A 21,781-nucleotide genomic window follows, 5' to 3' on the forward strand; every position below is an offset into this window, starting at 1 on the left:
TAATAATTGCATACTCTCTGTTGGTGCAAAGGAAAAACATGCACTTTTTGCAATAAGGTTTTTAACAATCTGGAATATTACATGTCTAAGGAGCTAATGTATACTCTATGTACTACGTGCCAATCTTGCATTTAACGGTGGCTCTTTACATGTTACAATAGGACACTTATATACTGGGATATTTATACATTGTACACAGGCGTAAAATGAGCGTCAACCATGGTGAATAGCAGCTGAGACATACCATATGCATGACTACATTTACACCTGGACTTTTGTTCTAAAGCAAACCACCCAGCAGTTATTTATGAAGTACTGCAAACCTTTAAAAGGAGTTATATGGTTTGTGGCACAATCTATTGCTTGTAACCTATGGATTTATATGGAATAAAGTCATCACAGAGATATATGAAGTCCACTTTAAATTTCTCCAAAATACACTATATGGAAAAAGCAGTATTGGGACATGTCGCATTTACAGTTTATAGGACTTTCCATTCTCGTTGTAATGAAATATTATTATGATAAAAACATTCCTGTCATTTGTTGTAAATAGGTTTAAGGGATGACTTTTCATACTGAGTGAGAGTTGAAATAACCAGACAGCTAATTGTGGCTTAAAACGGTAATTTATGGTCATATGTGACAAATATTTCAGACATCTAGAGGTAGAACATTTACAACAATTATAATGATCACAAAAATCTAAACATTGAGTAAAATTAAGTAAAAGCAAACTTTAGGTGACTATGGAAATTAAATTAATTCTGAAGATGAAATGGAAGCATTTACTGCAATATTTACCTCAATATAATATGTCATTATTGTTTTATCATCCTGTTAGCAATGAAACGACTGAATTCAGTGTGTCCCAATACCGTTTTCCATGTTGTGTATGAGATTATTTGGTGCACTATGTTATAAACATTATGTAATATCACAACATACACCTTAATTAGGAAATCATACTGTATAATTATTTTCCCCAGATTGTTAACCCTTTGTTCCCTAATGTTGCACCTGCAGTTGTCGTACTGTATAGGTGCACCATTATTATGAAAATATTGTACATTGCAAATTATTTCCTTACTATGCTGATCTAAAGTGTTACAGGTGATTACAGGAGTGTTATAGAGAGATAATGTAATGGCAGAAGGAGCTCAGACGGGTTTGTGATAGAGAAGAATGGCAGATAAGAGCAAGATGTTGTACATTATTTCAACTACATATCTTATTCAGTATTTGTGATACTTTATTAATGTCATCTGTGCTTAAAGGTTCGACTCACAGAGAACAACATGTTCTTCTTGTCCTGGTTGACGGCGCGGGGGTCGGGGACAGCATCGGTGTGTTTGATCACACTGACAGATTCACCTGGAAGACACAGATCAGGGTCAGAAGTGCAAAAGTAGATTTGTTTTTGTCTCAAAATCTGTCACTAACACCTACCAGTAAGAATGGACTGGTCCACACGCAGAGTTGTTGATTTGATGGAGACGATCCTGATGTCAGCTGGCACTTTGTCACCGACTAAACAAAGAGAAATGCACAATAAGAGGTAAATAAGATTCTAATGAGAGTATAAATGACTTTATATCAGTCTGACTTCAGCATTACAGCAGAATAGTGTGGGGGGCTGAAGGGGGTGTGCGTGGCTGATTGTCTGGTTTTAGCACTCTGGATGGATAGTGTTGTTGTTGAAAACCGATACCACAGTCAGAGTCGGAGGGAGAGGGAGACCTTGGGGAGACCATGAAATGAAATGAACAGGTGTACAGCAAACAGAGGGACGAGCCGAGAGGAGCGGGAACGGCAGTTGATATTAAGTGTATTTATACTCAAGCTTGTTTTTTTTCTTCCCACGACAAGTTCCTTCAGTCCTCCTCCACCCCCTTTTTCTAGGACTGCCTTAAAAGGGGTTCATGTTCATTCTCAAGGACATCAGGACCCTGCACTTTCACAGACACGTGCAGTATATGTACATAGGAAAGTCTGGTCGCTGTAGGACTTAATAGAACTAGTAACTGTTGTTCATCTTTATGGGACTGCATTGCACACACATTAGATCTGCATATTAGTATTCCACAACATAGATGCAGAAACATTCTTCTCATGTGTGGGTGGTTTTAAAAACACATGGACATCAACACTCCAGAGCTTGTTTCAGTCACATTTCGACCTAGTATCCAGTATTTGGCTGATTTTACACCTAGTTTGACCAGTTTTATTCTAGTTTTATATTTCTATTCATTTCTATTTGTTTTTTTAAGCTGGTCAAGTATTAGTATACGTGCATCTGTCGTTTTAGTTTTAGAATTCTTTTGAGAATTTAGTTTTAGTTTAGTTTAGTTTAATTTAGTTTAGTAAAATTTAGTTTAGTATAGCCTTGACTTGCAAAAGCTCAAAAATGCATAATTTACAAATCTATTCATGTTGTGAAACGCTATTTTATCCTTTATTAACCAATTCCAACAACAAAGCTGTTTTCATCTGCAATTATTTTTTGATAGTTTGTGTTCTATTGTTTCTTGGGGTGTTTTAATTTTTATTTCATTTAACATTTCTCATACTATAAAAGTGGTCTCAACAAGGCCATATACTCTGTATTCTTAATCTAACGTCTAATATTGTTCTTACACACACAGTGGTTAAAGCAGCGAACGCGATTCTTACCAGAAACCTCCACCACATCACCAGGAACAATTTCCCTGGCCTTGATCCTCTGCACACTCTTCCTGTCTGCCCGGTAAACTTTCCCCATTTCAGGCTCATATTCCTTCAGAGCCTCAATGGCGCTCTCTGCATTACGCTCCTGTTGGAAAAAAAACACAACAAATGGTCATTTTTGTACTTTTGATTACACTACCTCTCAACAGTGTCACTCTGTCACCTCAACAAAATTACATAAATAAGGGAGAAATCATTAACAATGGCGAGAGATGTAAGTGGCCTTTACAAAAGAGGTGCCATGTAGCAGTAGCAGCGATATAATGTCAAGTAGTAAAGTATAAATAAAAGATTAGGAGCAATACATCTCTAGATTTATTTCTCTCAGCATAGCAAATACAATGGGGTATTTAATCCCTGCTCACTCCTACAGTATTGCTTCTAACCATAAATTCACACTAATGTAGAAATATATTATTAAACTATATGGACTAAAGTATTGGGACGCATTAAATTCAGGTGTTTCATTATTAACGGAGGGCAGGGTTATAAAACAATAGTGACAAATGACATTATGTATTTTACATTATAACTAATGTTGCATTCATCTTTAGGGTTCATTTTGTTTACATTGTCATCTATGCATAGAAATGCTTCATTTTACTCTGTGTTGATTTATTTATTGTTATACACTGTTGCCCATAAAATTGGGATAATTTTGTTTTCAGACGCATTCCTGTTTTTATTCCTTTTTATACATATCAGTAATCACCTTTGACCTGGTACAGTGATTACAAACTAAGTCACAGTTACACTTTATCGCTCAAGAACAAATCACATTGTCACAATCATTTCATGAGAAAAGGTAAAAATTTTTATATCAACTTTATTGGCAACAGTGTAATCAGTCTTCTAAATGTTTCTGAAATATTCGTCATGTTCTGACCATAAACAATCATTTTATGCCACAAGTTACCATTTGGCTTCTTCAACTCCCAGTCAGGAAGAAAATTAGCCTTTAATCTTATAACATTGATTTGACAATTATCATGATAATTATCCATAACAACTGACATGAACATTTCTATCATAATAATATTTTAAATCAACAGGAATGGGAAGTCCTGCAGGCTGTAGACATGATGTATCCTAGTATTTTTGTCCATTTAGTGTAATAAACCCAATAAAGTAAGAATTACTACCCCGCCCCCTGAAGGGGAGGCAAGAGGTACTGTTTTGGGTTTGGTTTGTTTCTTTGTTTGTTAACACTTTAGCAGCAAAACTATTGATTCAACTAATACCAAATTGGGTTTATAGATTGCCTTTGACACAGAATAGATATCATTACATTTTGGGAAAGGTAGGTCAAAGCTAAAATTTTTTATGATTTTTTACAAAAATCTTCCCATTTGCTTATAATGGGCGAAATATGTGCGAGGGGCGGGGTTTGTTGTGCCTGGCACCATTTATTGTTGGAAAAACCAGCATGAAAATGTGTTAATATACAATGATTCTATATAATGTACTCATAATACCCTCCCACCAATGCATCGCTGTCATTCTGTCACTGATGTTTATTTACCTGGTCAAAAATATAAGTCTGCAGTGAGGTGCATCCTCCAGCTCAGGGATACATAATGTAAAGTGATAAAAACAGTTTTAAAATTTGACATAACAGCTAAAATTAACGTGTGGTAAAATACCGGCTTTGTCATATAGGCCTATGTCAATACATGCATGATGTTTGTTCTTTCATCATATGAGTGTTATTTATTAACTGGTCTCTGGCCATCAGGCAGTGCATGTTGAGTATCCTTCCTCTGGCTGAACAACAGGTTGATCAGAGAAGTAGAACAGGCTGATGTTGGGCCTGTAGCTCCTTCCAAGGCTACCCCCGACTGCCTCAAAGTGTAAAGCCCAACTTATGCCAGCCGCCCTCCCTCTCTCCATTCTCCCCCGTACCCCCCATGTGTGAATCCTTGTGCATAGTTTCCAAATGACTGCCGCAGGGTTGATATGAACCCCCCTATCACGCACATGCACACACAAACACACACCAACACACCCCAGGCGTGTGGTAACCTGATCATCCCACTGTATTTTTACTGTGGATTGCACAGTGTGGATCGTAACGAAGCAGACTGCATTTTGAGCCTTCAAGGCAGGACCGGTCCCAGTCTGTCATCTCCCCCACCCCTTCCCTCTCCCCATCACTCCCCCTCGCCCTGTTGGCTTAACCTTTCACCTTTTCACCTCTCACTGACGTCATGCAGCTCTTTCTGGCTTCCCTTGAACTCTGGAAGGAGCGTGTGGTCACCATAAAGGACACAGACTGCGACCTGAACAGGCCACCCGCTGATTTATTGTGTGTGACTGTTACTAAGTATAAGAGTCTATTTAGGTGTGTGTAAAAGACAGCATTCGGGAGCAGGTATGTGTCCTTGTGAGTGCAATTGTTCCTGTGTGTTTGTCTGTGTGTCGGCTCACTGACCTGCCACACTCCAACCACAGCGTTTGCAATGAGGATGAGGAGGATGACAAAGGGTTCGACAAAGGCAGTGACAGTTTCCTCTCCTTCCTCAAACCAGGCCAGCACCTGAAGAAGACAGGGAAAGTCAGTGTTTGAAGGTTTTTCTCTACAACAGATTAGAGAATCATTGTAATAGTTAGAACAGCCCAAGATTATACAGTCTAAACTCCAAAGATATTGAACTTAAGATGACAAAAACACGCTTTTTTGTCTTTTTTGTTGGTCTTGATAGCTTCACGTTTTAGGTAAAACTCCCAAACATTTATTCCTTAATTACATTTTTTTAATTTAACCTTTATTTAACCAGGTAGGCCAATTGAGAACCAGTTCTCATTTACAATAATGACCTGGTCAAGAGGCAGCATAACAGGCAGATACAGCTTAAACTTTAGCATCATGTTATCTGTATGTAAATCTGTAATTGCATTGATTAAATATCTAAAACCTTTCTTATTTAACCCTTTTAATGGTACTGAAGCTGTTTTATTGATTCTCTGTCTATGGTTTATGGTCTATAATATCTTTCAACTACGCATGCCGTAGTTGATATGAGAAAAGGAACTTCGGGAAACTTCAGGTTTGATCTATTAAAGCCATTAAAGTGTTTAGTTTTTATGTTTTTTAAGATTTTTGGGACCTTCGTGATCTTGAGTTGAACATTTTCCCGATTTAAAAAACACTTTACAAGTTAAAGACATATATTAAACAATGTTAAACTTTACACGAGTTTTTAAAGTAGGGACTTCTCAGTAAAATAGAAATGAGAATTGTTGCACCTTCATGCACCTGTTTCTCAGCTTGACAACCACTTACTGGTGTGAACTTTATATGACAGTTCAGATGTATTACAGGATCAGGTGACATTTACATTCATTCATAGCCCTTATGTCATCCTCTGTGTGAAATCTTTCCTGTACGTCTTTACATGTGACTGCTTTCCAGGACCTATACGCTAACACGTGTGTGTCCCTGTGAGCGGGAGTCCCATGTTACTAACAAAGGACTGTTTCGGAAAGGCTTTGTGTTGACATTGACACAGATTAGCTGCAGGCCAGCGGAGCACAGACAGGAAAGAGAGAAGAAGAACCGCCATCTTTCTGCTGTAGCGTTCGACTTTGTGCTTATTGTTCTAATCTCTGCTGCGTCTCCAGCCTGTTTTATATCACACACATCTTCTCCAAAAATAAAACCTATTGCTCACTCACTCCAGTCTGTCTTCACCCTGCTTCTCTTCAAAGACACAATCGATCTCCAGAATGAGAGTCAGAGCCTGTCAGCACGTCGCAGTGGTACGACATTCCTGTGTGTATGAATAGGATGGCCGTGTATTTGCAGTATTTAGTGTTCTCTCTTTTAGAAACCATATACGACTCTGAATCTATTCCTCTCGTTTGTCATTGTAACAAACAATGCCATTGTGCAACCCAATCCCTGATTCCCCCCGCCCTTCCTCTATGTCTCTCACTCTCTCCTGCTGCTGCAAGCCATCCCTCGTTCCTTCCATCTCTGACCTTTGTCCAAGGATACAGTTTCTCGCCCTGGCTTGAGACTTTCTTAAAATAAAGCTCCTGCCATGCATATGTGCACACACACAGATGTACATACTCTCTTTCTTTCTCTTTATCTTGCTCTCTCTATTCCTCACACACACACACACACACACACACACACACACACACACACACACACCTACACACATACACACACAGCCGTCAGGCCTTCTAAGGCCATAGTGACAGCTGTACAAAGAGGCCAGAGGGCAGAGATGGAGGATTAAGACAATGTGTCCAGCTTTCTCTCCACAAAACTGTTTTGGTGAGAGTGACAGAGAGGGGAGGAGGGAGAGAGACAGGGATTCCTTGTGTAAATGAGTGAGGACATGGGTCCAAATGTAATTTAATAACCCGGTGATGTACACGCTGTGTTTGTCGGCCTCGGTTTGTGTGTAATCACAAAGAAAATAGGCAAGTGGCTGAAGAAGATGCAGCTCAGATGTCCTTTCAGCATCTTTCCTGCACTGAACTGTCAGGTTTTTTTTTTTTTTTTTGACGTTTTCAAATTATCGATATTTGTGTTCCTATTAATTTGTTTTCACCATTAATAAGGCATAAAACCTTTGGGCTGTGACAGATAATATAAACCGAATTTGAAATGTTTTTATTACACTTGAAATTTTCCATTTATACATTTATACACTTTCACTCTACACTTACTACTTCTTGACAAGACCATCATCTTCTATCTGAACTGTTCATCTTACTACACCATTGCCCATACAGTTGTTATAAAATACTTTTACCTCTTCTCATGAGATGATTGTAACAATGTGATTTCTTCTTGATAGATAAACTATAACTGGGTACTTCTTCACTCAGTACGTAATCATTTCACATGATCAAAGGAATAAAAAGAGGTTTATGAAAACTAAATTATTCCAACTTTATGTGCAACAGTATATTTAAACAGTATTTAGTGAATGTTAGGAATAAAAATGTGCTTCATGACATCGACGGCAAAGTAAACAAACTCACAAAAGAGATGCAAGCGGCCAGCAGTAAGATCCTGACCAACAGGTCCTCAAACTGTTCCACCACCAGCTCCCAGATACTCTTTCCTGATCAAACAAAACACACAGTGTCATATACTCACTTATATAATTTCTTGTTACATGGTGTGTATGTTACTTCTGCATGCACAGTTGGAGATAAAGCAAACGATGAATATTTAAGAGATGATTATTTTTTCTTAGATGACATCCCTCTGTGCATTAATGCATATGTATGGTGTATAAACTACTCCGTACTTCACACAGTTGGATGTCATTCTGTCTTGTTTTTGGACTAAGTTGGCTGATTTCCAGCTGACTGCGGGATGTATAATGGCTCAGAAAACGCGTGTCAAATGGGTAGAAATGATAGTGGACATTCAACAAGGGTTACAGTTACTTATCTAAATCCTCAAAGATCTGATTTTATTATTGAGTATTATTTCAAATGTGTAGTTAATCTGTAAAGAAAAGATAAAGAAAAGGTAAATAATATACTGTATATGAAAGCTGTATTTGAAATGCATGTAACTGAAATGTTTGCTATATTTTTTACAAGATAACTGACTGCTGTAAAGCCAATGGTACCATCAGACCACTGCTGAAAGACTGGAGGCAAACATCCAACTCTTCCCAGTCAAAGAAAATAAATGGACTCGGATCAACTGTTTCCTTGAGGTGTTTATGGTGTGAACATATTATTAGTTTGGGTCAGCGTCTATCTTCAGGCCTGTGGAACCCCATTGGACAGAGCTGGTAGCCAATGACAGGTGTAAAGTAAACGGCTGTGTGACTTGTCATCGTAGGAAGCGAGAGGAACAGATGTGTCCGTGGGTGGCACGAAGTTAAAAGATGCACACGGATCAACAAACAGGACATGCAATTTAAAGATGAATCATTGAAAAGCAGGTGTTTAAAGCGGACTCACCCTCCTCTGCCGGCAGCTCTGAGGAAGAAGACAGCAAAACAACACATTAGCACCAAACAGCTACACGCCACATTAACTGTTCTATTTAAAGATCAGTGAGGCAAGCACTGTTTTGACCCATAATTTGTTCCAAATGACTAAAAGCAGTGAATTAATGACATTACAGAAGAAAAAAACCCCAATTGAACTCCACTTTCCAATAAACATTTTCTACATGCTGGATCTGCCTTTTAACACTCATCTCTGAACTATGTGATTAATTAATGGTAAGTAGCAGCTGTTTTTTTAAGACCCACTTGTCCCGGTGCCAGTTTATGACCGATTCGACTCAAATATAGTGGTTTCACCTTTACCGTGACCTTAATTACTCTGTTATTCCTGTTTGATGCTACTCTGTCAACATCCACTTGGCAGATGAGATGCAACACCCCAAATAAAGCTGACCCGCACTGTGGTTGAATGGGAATTATTGCAATTAAAAGCCTCTTCATTAAGACCTTTTTTTTTTTTTAAGTAGAAGCTAGATGTAAGGTGTTGTATAAAGCAAACATTAGTTATACTATATAGATCTTTTGATACATCATTGCAAGCTCATTTAGTGACATTAACATCAGTCGTCTTGATTAAGTGTGTAAGCTTCAGAGCCAAATACACGGGGATCATTAAGGGTATTTGTTAATCCTGTGCTTTCACTATCTTAATAGATGAAATATTCTCTTGAGTTTCTATGTGAAGGCAGAGGGTTAATGTTTAAGTTACACAGAATAAAAATCATCTTTACTAAAGGCAATTAAGCACCTATATAAGAAACCTGAAACTCTAATACACCTGCTGCAGAAACATCGCTGCCCCTTTGTGTTTCTCAGTTTTCCTTGAATAGATGAACTGTAAAGAGGCAAACACAATGCCACTTCATCTTTCTCCATCTAAACGACTCTATATTCGTCTAGCTTTCACATCTGTGTCCCTGCTCTTGTCTTTCTCTCAAAGCCGAATCCAACTTTTCTCCTCCCGGACCTTCTCATCCTCTGACTTTTCAGTAAACTTTTTCACTCTTCATCCATCCTTTCATTTCTTCCTCACCGTTGAAGCCATACTTTTCCTGGTTCTTCTTAACCTGCTCAGGTGAGAGGCCTGTTTCTTCTGTCACGCCAAAGTAGGACAGAACGTCCGGTGACTCTTTGGTGTGTGCGTTCTCCATCTTCTCTAAAACGGAGAGGCTTCAGAATAGAGGGATAAAAAAAACAAAACAAAAACACACTTAGATGAACACATGCATCAGTCTGAGCTAAGTTAAAACAATGATGTGACCAAAGATTTGTTTACCCACCACTTTCTTGATGTGTGGGATTGGGATTAAAACCTGGCAACCCCCCTGTGTTCACACTTGCTCTCTCTCTACCCCCTCTCTCTGGGCTGGTGCTCTCCTCTCTGAGCCCTGGACTGACAGAAAGTGCAACCCGGCAAACTCTCCTGAAAAGTTTTATACAGATGAAAAAGTGGCCTCATTGGTGCTTGCCATCCATGCACCCACCCCTCATTGGCTGAGAACGTCACAAATAGGTGGGTAGGGAAGGCCCCGTGTTAAAGAATAGGCAGTGGGGGAGAGGGAGAGGGCAACAACTGCAGAGGGGTCTAGTGCAGAGCATGCTGTAAATAAGATGTGCAGCATGCATGGTCAGGACAATGAGGAGGGGGCGACATCACGGTGACACTTTGTGAATGAGAGGTAGGGGACATTGATAAGAACATGTGCACGTCTGTGGAGTTGAAGGCACAGCACACAACGTCTTCAAGAAAGTACCCAAGTATGAGGGTTGTTAAGACCTCAAACATGTCTTTCAAGTCACCTTCAGACCTGTTGCGACACATTCACCTTTAAGAGTTTTTTGGGCGCATCAAAAAAACCTTCAATGTTAAGATGAATCATTGGTGGGACACAGAAAAAAATGTGTACACTGTCTGACACTTGATGAACAGGAAAAGGGGGAGGTCCAACTCTACTATTTGTCCTCGCCATGAATGGAGGCTTCGCATTTCATTCACTTGAGTCCATTTATTGCTGGGAATAACATGGATAGTTTAGGAGAGACAGAGGTTATTAAAGGTTTCCAGAAAACAGCCAACTGCTAATTATTGGTCTAGAAAATGATAACAGAGCAGCTACTTTGTCTGAACGTCCAATATAAAGTGACTGTGATTTGTTGTTGTATTTTATATCACATGATAGAAGTAAAAACTCAATATGTTAAGACATAAAATACAACCCAATGGACACTTTATTACTTTAAAGTTATGGAAGGATTTTGATGAAATTTTCAGGAAATGTTGATGCTGACACAAGGATCAAATGATAAAATTTTGGTGATGATCGGGAGGGGGAGGGCACAGATTTTTTTTTGTTTGTTTGTTTGTCTGTTAGCAGGATAACTCAAAAAGTTATGGAAGGATTTTGATGAAATTTTCAGGAAATGTTGATAGTGATACAAGGAACAAATGATAAAATTTTGGTAGTGTTCAGGTGGGTGTGGGGGGACTACTGATCTGCCTTGGCGGAGGTCTGTGCTCTCCAACTGTTTTTCTAGTTTCATATGGGACAAAAACATGTTATGTTGTTTCTTGTTACAAGCTGTCTTACAATATATACATACATCATTAAGTTAATATTTGTGTGATGCTTTTTCCGGAGAGTGTTTCCTGTGTTTAGTCTCTCAAATTTCAGTGTGTGATGACATGGTGAAGTGGTGTTGGATGATGGGAGTTGTTTACACCTCCACTGGACATGAAAATTTGATGGGACTCAGATACAGTAAAGTATTTAAGTTTTATGTACATGATGTGTTAGTGACATATAAGATGTAGTTTAATATTAGATAAGTTGACTTGTCCGCTAAGTAAGGAATCAACATTAATGTCACTGTGCACATTAGCATAGAAGCTACTGATGGTCCATTACTATAGGTCAACTAGCGTGTTGACCTGCGGGGATCCATGGGTTCTAGATGTGGTAGTTTTTACGCTGTTGTGTATTCATGCATGCTGTACTGCATTTGTCCAGCAGTCACCGCCAAAGCATTCTGGGCATAGCAACGTGACAGTAAGGCTATTGTATTCCAAAATTACTAATATCTCCCAAAATATTGGTCCTATCAAGTTGCCGTTTTTGCCACTGTCTTCCTTGACCAATAATATATATTGTAAATACGCCAAACTGCAGCAGTGCGCTCGTTCCAGATTTTGTGTGATTCCTGAGACACACACACACACACGCACACACACAGAGGCAACTTGGCTTTTATAATATAGATAGTAAATACACCAAACACTGCTGGATCACTGTTTTCTGAAATGGTATGAAACTAATTAAACAAAGCATGCTGAAATACTGGTATTCCTGTTACTTCTATTGATCTATTTTATGTGGTGTTTTCTCATGACAGCTTGAATTGAACCAGGGCTTAAAACTGAGTAATGTTAGTTATTCAGCCTAATTCTTCTTCTGTTAGAATTATTTGGCCTAATGTGTTGGTAGGTACACAAGTTATCAACATATGCAACATAGGTCTAATTGTTTTATTGTGTGTATGTTCCAGATTTTGTCTTTTATTTTTATTTTTTATTTTTCTTTTCATGTTATATCATTGGTGTCAGTTTGTGGCCATAAAGATGAGGGGGTTGTCATCAGCGCATCATTCTTTATCCATCATTTTGTCTCTTAGCAGGCACACCTCCTGTTTCCTTTTTTTTTTAAATCTTATTTCTACCCCCCTACAGGCTAATGTCCGTGTTTAAGCCGCCCTGCTGTGTGTTTCCCCTTTGACTCTGTGGTGCTGTTGTAGCAGCACTGAGCTCAAGGTGGCTCACTGACATTTAGCTCAATCTCCCTTTGGGATCAGGTTACTGCGGCTTGTTCTAAGCACTGTGCTCTAATGCTAATAAAACACCAGTGATAATGCTGTGCCACCCGTGCAGAGGCACACACACACATCAACACACACATGCCAGTGCTCTTGCACAATGAGAAGGCAATTCTTGAAACTCTGGATTGTTACGGGGAAAGAATGATTATGTGTCCACGGTATCATGTATGTGAAGCCATTTGAGCTTGCAGTGAAATTTTATTCAAATCAAATCCTCTAATAATTTGATTTGTTGATGTTAAAATGTATTTTATCATTGTGAGAGCAATTTCTTCAAATCAATTAGTTTTGCAGGAATTAATGATATTAGTAGTTAACCTTTATCTGAGGGTGTTTCAGCAGTTCAGTCAGAACTTAACATTATTATTTATCAATCTGGTATTTTAATGTACTCATTTAAAAGGTTTGCACAAATGATCATCTTAACAAGGCTAATCCCACCCTGAATATAATTCAGGTAATATTCTAAGGTGCCACTGCTTATACTCATATGCATTGCTCTGTGGTTACACTGTATATTTGGACTCAAATGCAGAACATGAGGGGAGGTTTAGGAGCCAGAAGCAGACAAGGTCAGGGACAGAGCTAAAGTTTTCCAACAAGGCAGGCGACAAGCAAAGGTCCGGGGGCGAAAGCTGAGGACGGTAACCTGATAGCATGTAACATGTAAATAACTAGCCTGGAATGATCGACATGGTGGTACAAAACACTGTAAGACAGCCTGAGAGAAAGTGACTTTGTGTATATATACAGCGGCTGACTGGGATGAGATATGAAGCAGGTGGATTTGGCAGCTGACTGTGAAACAGATAGAGCTGATAACAGAAGGCAAATGTCATGTTTTCAGGAGTAATTGTCGACTGACGGTTATTTAAGACCTCGGGTAGCATAGTAAGGGCATATAGGTCTATATACTGTATATTCATTAAAAGATACAGATAAATAAATGTCTTTCTTCTGCAATTTCTCTAACTGCCAAAAGAGAGCAATACATTTAATCATTTTTACCTCTTATCCACCACCTCCACTTAAAAGTGGATTAACTCCAAGAGTGCAACACATACATAATTTTAACTTAAATCTTTTTTGTTGTTTTGTGCCTTTTGTTACACTGGTCAGAAAGATTTATCTGCTCTGACATGTTCAAAACAAACAAAAATATTTAAAAATGTAATAATTTTAATGGTTGAATGTATAATGTATCTAGTGGCTTCTAGTGGTAAAATAACAAGTTCAAACTAGTCTAACTTGCTGGATGTACTTTAACAGAATAAGGTTGAACATTTCCAATGCACAAATGTAAATTTATATTCTTTTTCTTCTGCTATCAACACATTGCCACTGTGAAGGTCCTCCTCAACCTCTGAGCTGCAGCTACACCCTAAAAATGGACACATCTTCTTTTGCGTCATTTCCTTTTGTTGCACTGCTGTAATTTTAACATCATGTGCACATGTTCCACCAAAACAGCTTCACTCCTGGCACTATTTTGCACATGCACTGTTGCAGCATCTTGTCCATAGCTCCACCCCAGAACTAGCCAAACACCCAGGGTAACTTTTACCCCTATCCTCTAATAGTGGAGAGTGCCAGATCTATCTACAGCCCTGGCAGTGCATTAACAAAGTGTGGAAACAGGTCTGGCAATGAGACACTGGGTTGTAAACAAGAGTTCCCCTTGCCTCACCCTCTTCTACAGTGGCTGCTACTAACATAAAAACAAGTTCCACCTCATATATAATAGTTAGAAGGCCTTTCTGTGTGTAGTTTTCCTGTTTTCCCCATCCTGTGTGGGTTTCCTCCATGTCCTCCTTTTTCACTTACCATCAATAACAGGTACATGTCTGTTAAATCTCCTGCAGGTGTTCCTGACCACCATGCTCATGTACAGGAGTTGGACAAAATAATGGAAACGCCTTCTATGATGCCACACTGTTAGGTGTTTCCATTATTTTGTCCAACCCCTGTAGATCTGGAGCCTCTGAACGCCTTCAATGGCAGCTCACTGCTAAATGCGAATGCTAATCTCTAATGCTAATGCTAATACAGATTCAGAATACTTTATTAATCCCTGAGGAGATTGTGTATATGATATAATGCTACTGCTAGGTGCTGTGTGCATATTAGAATAGGTAAAACACACTGAACGAATTTCCCTATGGGAATAATAAAGCGAGTTAACTTTTAATCTTTACGTAATGTGCTAAGTGCTATTGCTAATCAATAATACTAATGCTAGTCACTGTGTGCAATACCATATTTTTTCACAGGTAGGCTATGATAAAGTAAATTAACCTTTAACCTTTAAAAAGTTTGTTCTGAGGATTTAAGCATAGATAGATAGATAGATAGATAGATAGATAGATAGATAGATAGATAGATAGATAGATAGATAGAAAAATAGAACACAAGAATAAACACTATAAATAGTTGATTAGAGGTATAATACCTGGACAAAAAAAAAAACAAAAACCTGGATAAATAAACATAACGTGCAAAAATAAACTGTAATGATTTGTATGATGAATGTGCAAAGACATTTGGTGACACTAATGCAATATAATCTTGAATACAACCTGCATTAAAACATGAAAGAAGAAATCTGGTCTAAACAACTGTAGAAACATGATTTAGCAACATCACTGCTGGAGGGGACACTCCCTCTGAAGTTATAAATATCTCATTCTAAGGTAACACAAATTCAATAGTTTATTTTGAGGTGATTATACACAAATGGAAGAATAATTATCATATTCTATTTCTTCAATTAGATCCCCCTGAATCTTACACTCCCAAATGCAAAAAAAAAAAAAAGTTATCTAGGGAGGATTTAGCTCATAAAAACGCAAATCCAAAACTCAGCGGCTCAGATTTCACATTCTGCTGTCCCCTCAAATGATTATGTGCATAATGATTTGAAACTGGGATGGGGACAGGTTCAGTTGTGATGTAACACGTGTGTGTGTGAGCTTGTTGGCAGGCGGTTCGGTGTGGGAGGTGGGCACGTCAGGGCTGCCTGCCTGTGGCTGCTCATCACTGTGATAGATACAGGAAGCACTCTTAGGCAGGAGGACGAGGGCCAAAAGTAGCAGCAGAGCACGCAGTAGTGTGTGTGTGTCTGTCTGTCTGTCTGTCTGTCTGTGTGTGTGGACGTACGTGTAGGTAGTGTGGATAGTGCATTGTATTATTAGCTGAAGCTGGGCAGCTGCGGTTTGAAGTGCCCCACTGTAACTGTACCTATAGCAGCAGTTGTGCTCCTCTGGTATAAATAGTGCAGTGGGCATGTGGGCAGGCAGCTATGACACAATGGCAGAATTTCAGTGTTCTTTCAGGGAGGTTTGAGAATGTGACACCCTGCAGGCAAGAACCCCCCTAGATGCTACAGCGAGGCTTGAAGGTTACATCAAGGTGGAAGTGGGTTTGCAATGCGTTTACAAGCACTTTGGTGAATTAATCTCTTCCAGGAAACACAGGAGCAGTGATCATTCAGCCATTTGTAATTAAAGATTGAAGGTGGAATCTCTGGTAGCATTAGGCAGTGATGCTACAGGTTGTATCTAACTCAGGGGTGTCAAACTCATTTTGATTCAGGGGCCATATTTAGCCCAAGTTGATCTCAAGTGGGCCAGACCAGTAAAATAATGACTTAATAATCTATAAATAATGACAAATCCAAGTTTTTAGTTTTGTTTTAGTACAAAAAAAACCCCCAATTAAATAATGAAAATATTTACATTTTACAAAAAAGATGTGAATAACCTGAAAAAATAGAAATTTCATCTGAAAAATTAGTGCAATTTTAACAATATTATGCCTCAACGTATTATTTATGCATGTGCATTTACACACAATGTTACATAAATATTTGGTAACAGGTATAATATTGTTAAAATTGTGGAGTTTGGAACTAAAATTTGAACAATTTCTACAATATTCCATCTCTTATTATTAACACAACTACAGATCACAGTGGATCCATAAATGCACTAAAACATTTAGTAACAGGCAGAATATTGTTAAAATTGCACATTTCGAGTTGTTCATCTTTGTTTTTATTTATGTATTTATTTGCATTTTATTGTGAAAGAGTAGTTTTGTAAATGTAAATATTTTCACAGTGTAATGTTATTTTTTTTCCACATTTTTTTCCACTTAATTTTTCACAAAGAAACTTTTTTGCTTTCATAATTTATGGGTTATTGCGTTGTTATTTTTACTGTATGTGGAACCTGAACCAAAATGATTTGGACAACCTTGACTGTTCAGGTTAATTTTTGCACTTTCATCCCGCGGGCCGGATTGGAACCTTTGGCGGGCCAGATTTGGCCCCCGGGCTGCATGTTTGACACCTGTGATCTAACTGAATACCAAAGGCTGTCATTAGAGCCACTATATCTGTTCAGGCTTTATATTTAAGGAGATATAAACTCTGGCCCACACTCAAACATAGTATTGTACCTTAATGTTTGACACCACCTGCTGTAAAACCTAAAAAAAAGAGAACAATATGAGCTTTGTGCTGAACTAGAAACAGTTACCAGTGAACAGCAGTTATAAATGTCTGATTCAAAATGAACAAAAACACAATTGTTGTTTCAGGTGTTTGTCACAAGAAAGTTACAATATACTTAAATGAGCCAAATGGGTCAAATTTACAAATGCACCATTTCTATTCCACAAACATGTCCTCAGTCATTAAATGAAGTCAGTCTAGTCACCATGGACCGTCTCAAGTCATAACATGAGTTTCTTTAATTGTCTCTTGTGTTTTGGTTCTTTAAAAGCTTGGTAGAGATTGTCAGTACAAATTAGTCTTAAATCAAAGTGAAAATGAGAATTAGAATAAAAAATAACTGCATATTTGTTTGGTCTGTAAACATCTGTCACAATCATTAATGATATAATGTATCAGGGGTGGTGCAGTGGATAGCACTGTTGCCTCACAAGAAGGTCCTGGGTTTGATTCCAACCAGGGACCTTTCTGTGTGGAGTTTTCATGTTCTTCCCATGTTTGCGTGGGCTCTCTCCGGGTACGCCGGCTTCCTCCCACCATCCAAAGACAAACACTGACAGGTTAATTCACCCTAGGTGTGAATGTGAGAGTGATTGGTTGTTCGTCTCTATATGTCAGCTCTGTAATGAGCTGGCAACTGGTCCAGGGTGAACCCACCCTTCACCTATAGGTAGCTGGGATAGGCTCCACAGCGCCTCCCATGACCCTAGTGAGGAGAAAATTGTTCAGAAGATCACTGACAAATCTCAGACCACACACGCATAAATGCTGTTTCTTGAAAACCTTAAATATTTAAACATAAATGGTATGAAATGTATGCCTTTTTGTGGGGTTATATTTAAATTTACGTGCTATATATATAAATTCCCATATTTGTAATCGAGATGTATCTTGACTATTTTTAATAATAGGGAATGGAATTCAATGCAACTTTCGGGGAAAAAAATCAGTCTGGGGAGATTCAACATTTTATTAAAACAAAGCAATGCACAATAGAAAAAAAATGCTATTATACATGAATAAAAACATAATCATGAATTCTGTATTCAGTTTCTACATTCATTCTGCCTTAAAACACTAGCTCTTTAAATGTTTATTCTAATTTGCAAGTAACATAATGATGTTTACTAACCAAAACACATGCAATATGGGTCCTTACAGTAGTTAAACTAATGCAAGACATGTAGAAAAATTCACTCTCTAACCTGACTGATAACAAGAGGTGTGCAACGGTGTAGAAAGATGATACGTAATATTATTATAGAGGGATATTAAATCAATATGTTGTGTTACTGTAATTCCACAGCAAAAAGAACAACAAGTAAAGAGCATCAGGGCTGTAGCCATACAATAACTTTTTTAGTTTAGGTTTTGATATTAGATGTGAATTATGTTTAAAACATTTTTATTAATATTAATTATATACATTTTTTAAATTAATGACTGATACAGGTTCTGATAAGGTTATTGTAAAAGTGTGGATGTATAGATTGTTTCTTAAACACTATTTCTAACAGCAATATTTTGTAAATGTGATTTTCACTATCCAAAATTAGTGATATAGTGCTAATTTTGGATAATGTGAATTTTGTAAAAATTATAGTTTTGATGAATTTAATAAACTGTGGGTCTGACTGTATGACAGAATCTTGTCTGTGAGTTTGTGTGTGAGTGCACTCATCTCTCCTGCCATCCCAACAATCTCTCACCTTAAATCTCCCTGTTCTCTCTTTCACCACGTGCCCTGAAATCTGTCCCTGGAAGTTGCCCAAGGTGAGCTGCACACCCTCAAGTAAGTACATCTCTGAGATCATTAAGTGAGGACATGCTGCGGGCTCTAGTGTTGCTGTTACATCACAAAATCTCAGACCTCCCAGAGATCCCACTCCCTCCCTCCTCCCACCAGGGGGGAGGCTAGAAACTAATAAAGAGCCACTTCCTCCTGAAGACCTGTTTGAGCTTCGCCTCGATGCAGAGCCAACAAGACTCAAGAAGTACACACACATACACACATGCACACACACACACACACACACACACATACACACACACGCACACACACACACACACACACACACACACACACACACACACACACACACACATACACACAACCCAATACTGTTTATACACACTCTGCAGTGTCTTCAGTGTGGGTCCAGGATCAGAGTGGTGTTTCTGTTTACAGAGGTCTGTCTGGTATTTTATGGGGTCTATGGTATCAAGAAAAGGCTTAGTGACACCTACCACCATGCTTTTTAGAGATTTAAAGCAGCAGTGATGGTTTTTTAGAGTCAGTGGGCAAAAACTCCATAATTACTTTCCATCTTATTGTAATTCAAGTGGTACAGGAGGACATCAGACGTCTATATCATTGGCTGTTTATGATCCAGGATTTTGTCTAATCACATTTATTTATTTTTCCAGATGGTTATGGCGTTAAATACATGATTAACAACCCTCATGCATCTATCTAATTTACAGGTAATCTGAATCTTGAATATGTCAAAAAGTAGCAGCAGTATGGATATCACTAGTATATTTGTGTGACATTAAAATATTTGGTTTCATTGCAAGTCAGTAATGAATTTTATGATGATTATTATTATTTTATTATTTTATAATTTTTTATTGAGGGTTCTGCACTCCACAAAAACTACTAATGCAATCAAATCAGAGTTATTTATTTATTATCAGTGCTAATCTTTGGCATGTCCAAGACTGATATACAGTAAAACAATGCTACATCCCTCTACCATGTATTATATGGAAAATATCACATATTTTGTGGTGTCCTTATAAATAAAACAAGTGGGATCACATAGTCAATCTAGCATTTAAAGGGTTAAAATACTGAAAATTTAACATTTATGATTGAACATTTGGTAGTTGTTAGCATAGCTGCAGCTGTTTAAGAGATTAGTAGAAAAAAAGATATATGATGGTTTTATAGCGTTGTTGTTTTTTTGTTTTTTTTTGCATGTATGTTTTTGCCTTAAGGGTCCCCAGAGGCAGCAAAAAGTGTTAGTAGCATATAATGAATCTGTAAAATTTCATGCCATAAGCTGTAACATAGCCATAAAAAGAAAAAATTAATAACACAGAAGTTTGGGAAAGTGGCTTCAGTTTTACATAATGACATGAAACATCAGCTCATTTATTTGCACATTTAGTCTTATGACTTGGACTGAGAGGACAGAGCTGCAGAGGGCAGGTGTTATTCTGGTGTTTATTCCACACACTTGGCTCCTGCAGTTATAAATGCCATATGGTTGATCATGTATGTGTGCATGTTTAATAGCATTTTTATTTCAAGTGTTGTTTACCTGTTTCATTTTATCATATTTAACTTCTTGCTGTTCTTTTTCTCATTGTAATTCAATTGTTTAATTTATTCCTTTTATATGATTTTATTCCAATACTGAATTACCGTTTTAATTTTTTTTAAAAATTTTTTTATCACCACTGTTTACAGAAATATTGCTTGACTACAGTAAATTGTAAATGAGGCCTGTATCTAAACATATCCAGAGAAAAAGTAAATGTTAAAGTGGTCACTAGGATTACATGTTTATATGTGTTTGCATAAGCCTCCTTAACAGCCATGCATTTCAAATGGTTTTCATGTAGGTTTGTATTTTTTAATGTCAAACAACAATGAATATTTACCTACCGTAGCCTCCAGCTCACAATTGTATTATTTACTTTGAAATACACTGCATTTTTCACGAGTCATTTCTGGCCCGAAGGGGAAAGTAGTACATTTGACATTAATGTTGCAAGATTTTGTTTACAGAAAATTGTGTCATTTGTGAATTGTGATGTGTTCAGAGGCCTCATAAATTCAGAGAATGGGAAAATAATCTGACAGAAGCAAATATGTGGTAGAAAGGAAAATAATGAGTTATTTTCAGTGAATGCATCAAGTAGAATCCATGACTTGAACATGCATGGAAAATGGAAAATAACCTAATAAGGTAAAAACCAAGCAACACTTATAGTATGTTTAACTTTATAGATATAGATAGACTTTATTTCAAACATAAGTACACAAAAGAAATTATCAATTTAAACAGGACACTCCAGTTAACTAATTATTTGACTGTTTACTTATTTTCATTGTGTTTTTTGATCAAGTCAACAAATTCTGTAAAGCCCTGTGAGGTGACCTTGTTGTGATATTGGGCTCTACAAATAAAACTGAATTCAATTGAATTTAATATGTGGAAATAAATCAACCAAAAACAGAAAAACAAATGTCACACAAATGTATAACTATTTCATTGTGGCTCTTTAACTATGCTTTATGTCTGAAAAGGAGTAAGAAGAAGCCGAGTTTATCTTGTCCTACCCCAAATTTATATGATTTAGCTAATCAGCTAATGTATACAGTCCATAACAAAGAGTAGGTCAGTCATTAAATTACAACTGATTACATACCATCAATAACTATTATTCTTGTTCTCCCGTTCGTTCTTACTATATCTCTGGAAAATAAGGTTTTTATACTTCAAATTAAATTTTGTGATTTTTTCACACTGTTTAATGTTTGGTTCAATTCTGTTCCACAAAATGACTCCACAACATGAAATGCACATCTTTTTGAGATTTGTTCTAGCAAAATGTTGTTTCATATTTAACTTTAGCTAAATGCTCAGCGTTAATGATTAAACAATGC

The 21,781-nt window shown here is 37.6% G+C and overlaps 1 protein-coding gene and 1 long non-coding RNA gene across 3 annotated transcripts in view; one reads left to right on the top strand and one right to left on the bottom strand.

Moving 5' to 3' along the window:
• The window catches only part of atp2a1 (ATPase sarcoplasmic/endoplasmic reticulum Ca2+ transporting 1), a 23,911-nt gene extending 13,793 nt beyond the window's left edge, over positions 1–10,118 (bottom strand). For both annotated transcript variants that reach the window (XM_030141458.1, XM_030141459.1), the window contains exons 1-8: positions 10,001–10,118; positions 9,754–9,890; positions 8,671–8,688; positions 7,729–7,811; positions 5,159–5,263; positions 2,674–2,812; positions 1,450–1,530; positions 1,289–1,374 (exon numbers count right to left, since the gene is read on the bottom strand). In XM_030141458.1, the coding sequence (XP_029997318.1) occupies positions 1,289–1,374; positions 1,450–1,530; positions 2,674–2,812; positions 5,159–5,263; positions 7,729–7,811; positions 8,671–8,688; positions 9,754–9,871 (630 nt within the window). In that variant the 5' untranslated portion in view covers positions 9,872–9,890; positions 10,001–10,118. The remainder of the gene's footprint in view (positions 1–1,288; positions 1,375–1,449; positions 1,531–2,673; positions 2,813–5,158; positions 5,264–7,728; positions 7,812–8,670; positions 8,689–9,753; positions 9,891–10,000) is intronic.
• On the top strand, positions 9,414–17,818 carry LOC115424295 (uncharacterized). The gene is made up of 3 exons (XR_003936073.1): positions 9,414–9,424; positions 16,097–16,103; positions 17,564–17,818. It is a non-coding gene; the product is annotated as an uncharacterized LOC115424295 (long non-coding RNA).
• Positions 17,819–21,781: the final 3,963 nt, after the last annotated feature.

Source organism: Sphaeramia orbicularis, chromosome 8 (genome assembly GCF_902148855.1).
Source record: "Sphaeramia orbicularis chromosome 8, fSphaOr1.1, whole genome shotgun sequence".
Lineage (NCBI taxonomy): Eukaryota > Metazoa > Chordata > Actinopteri > Kurtiformes > Apogonidae > Sphaeramia > Sphaeramia orbicularis.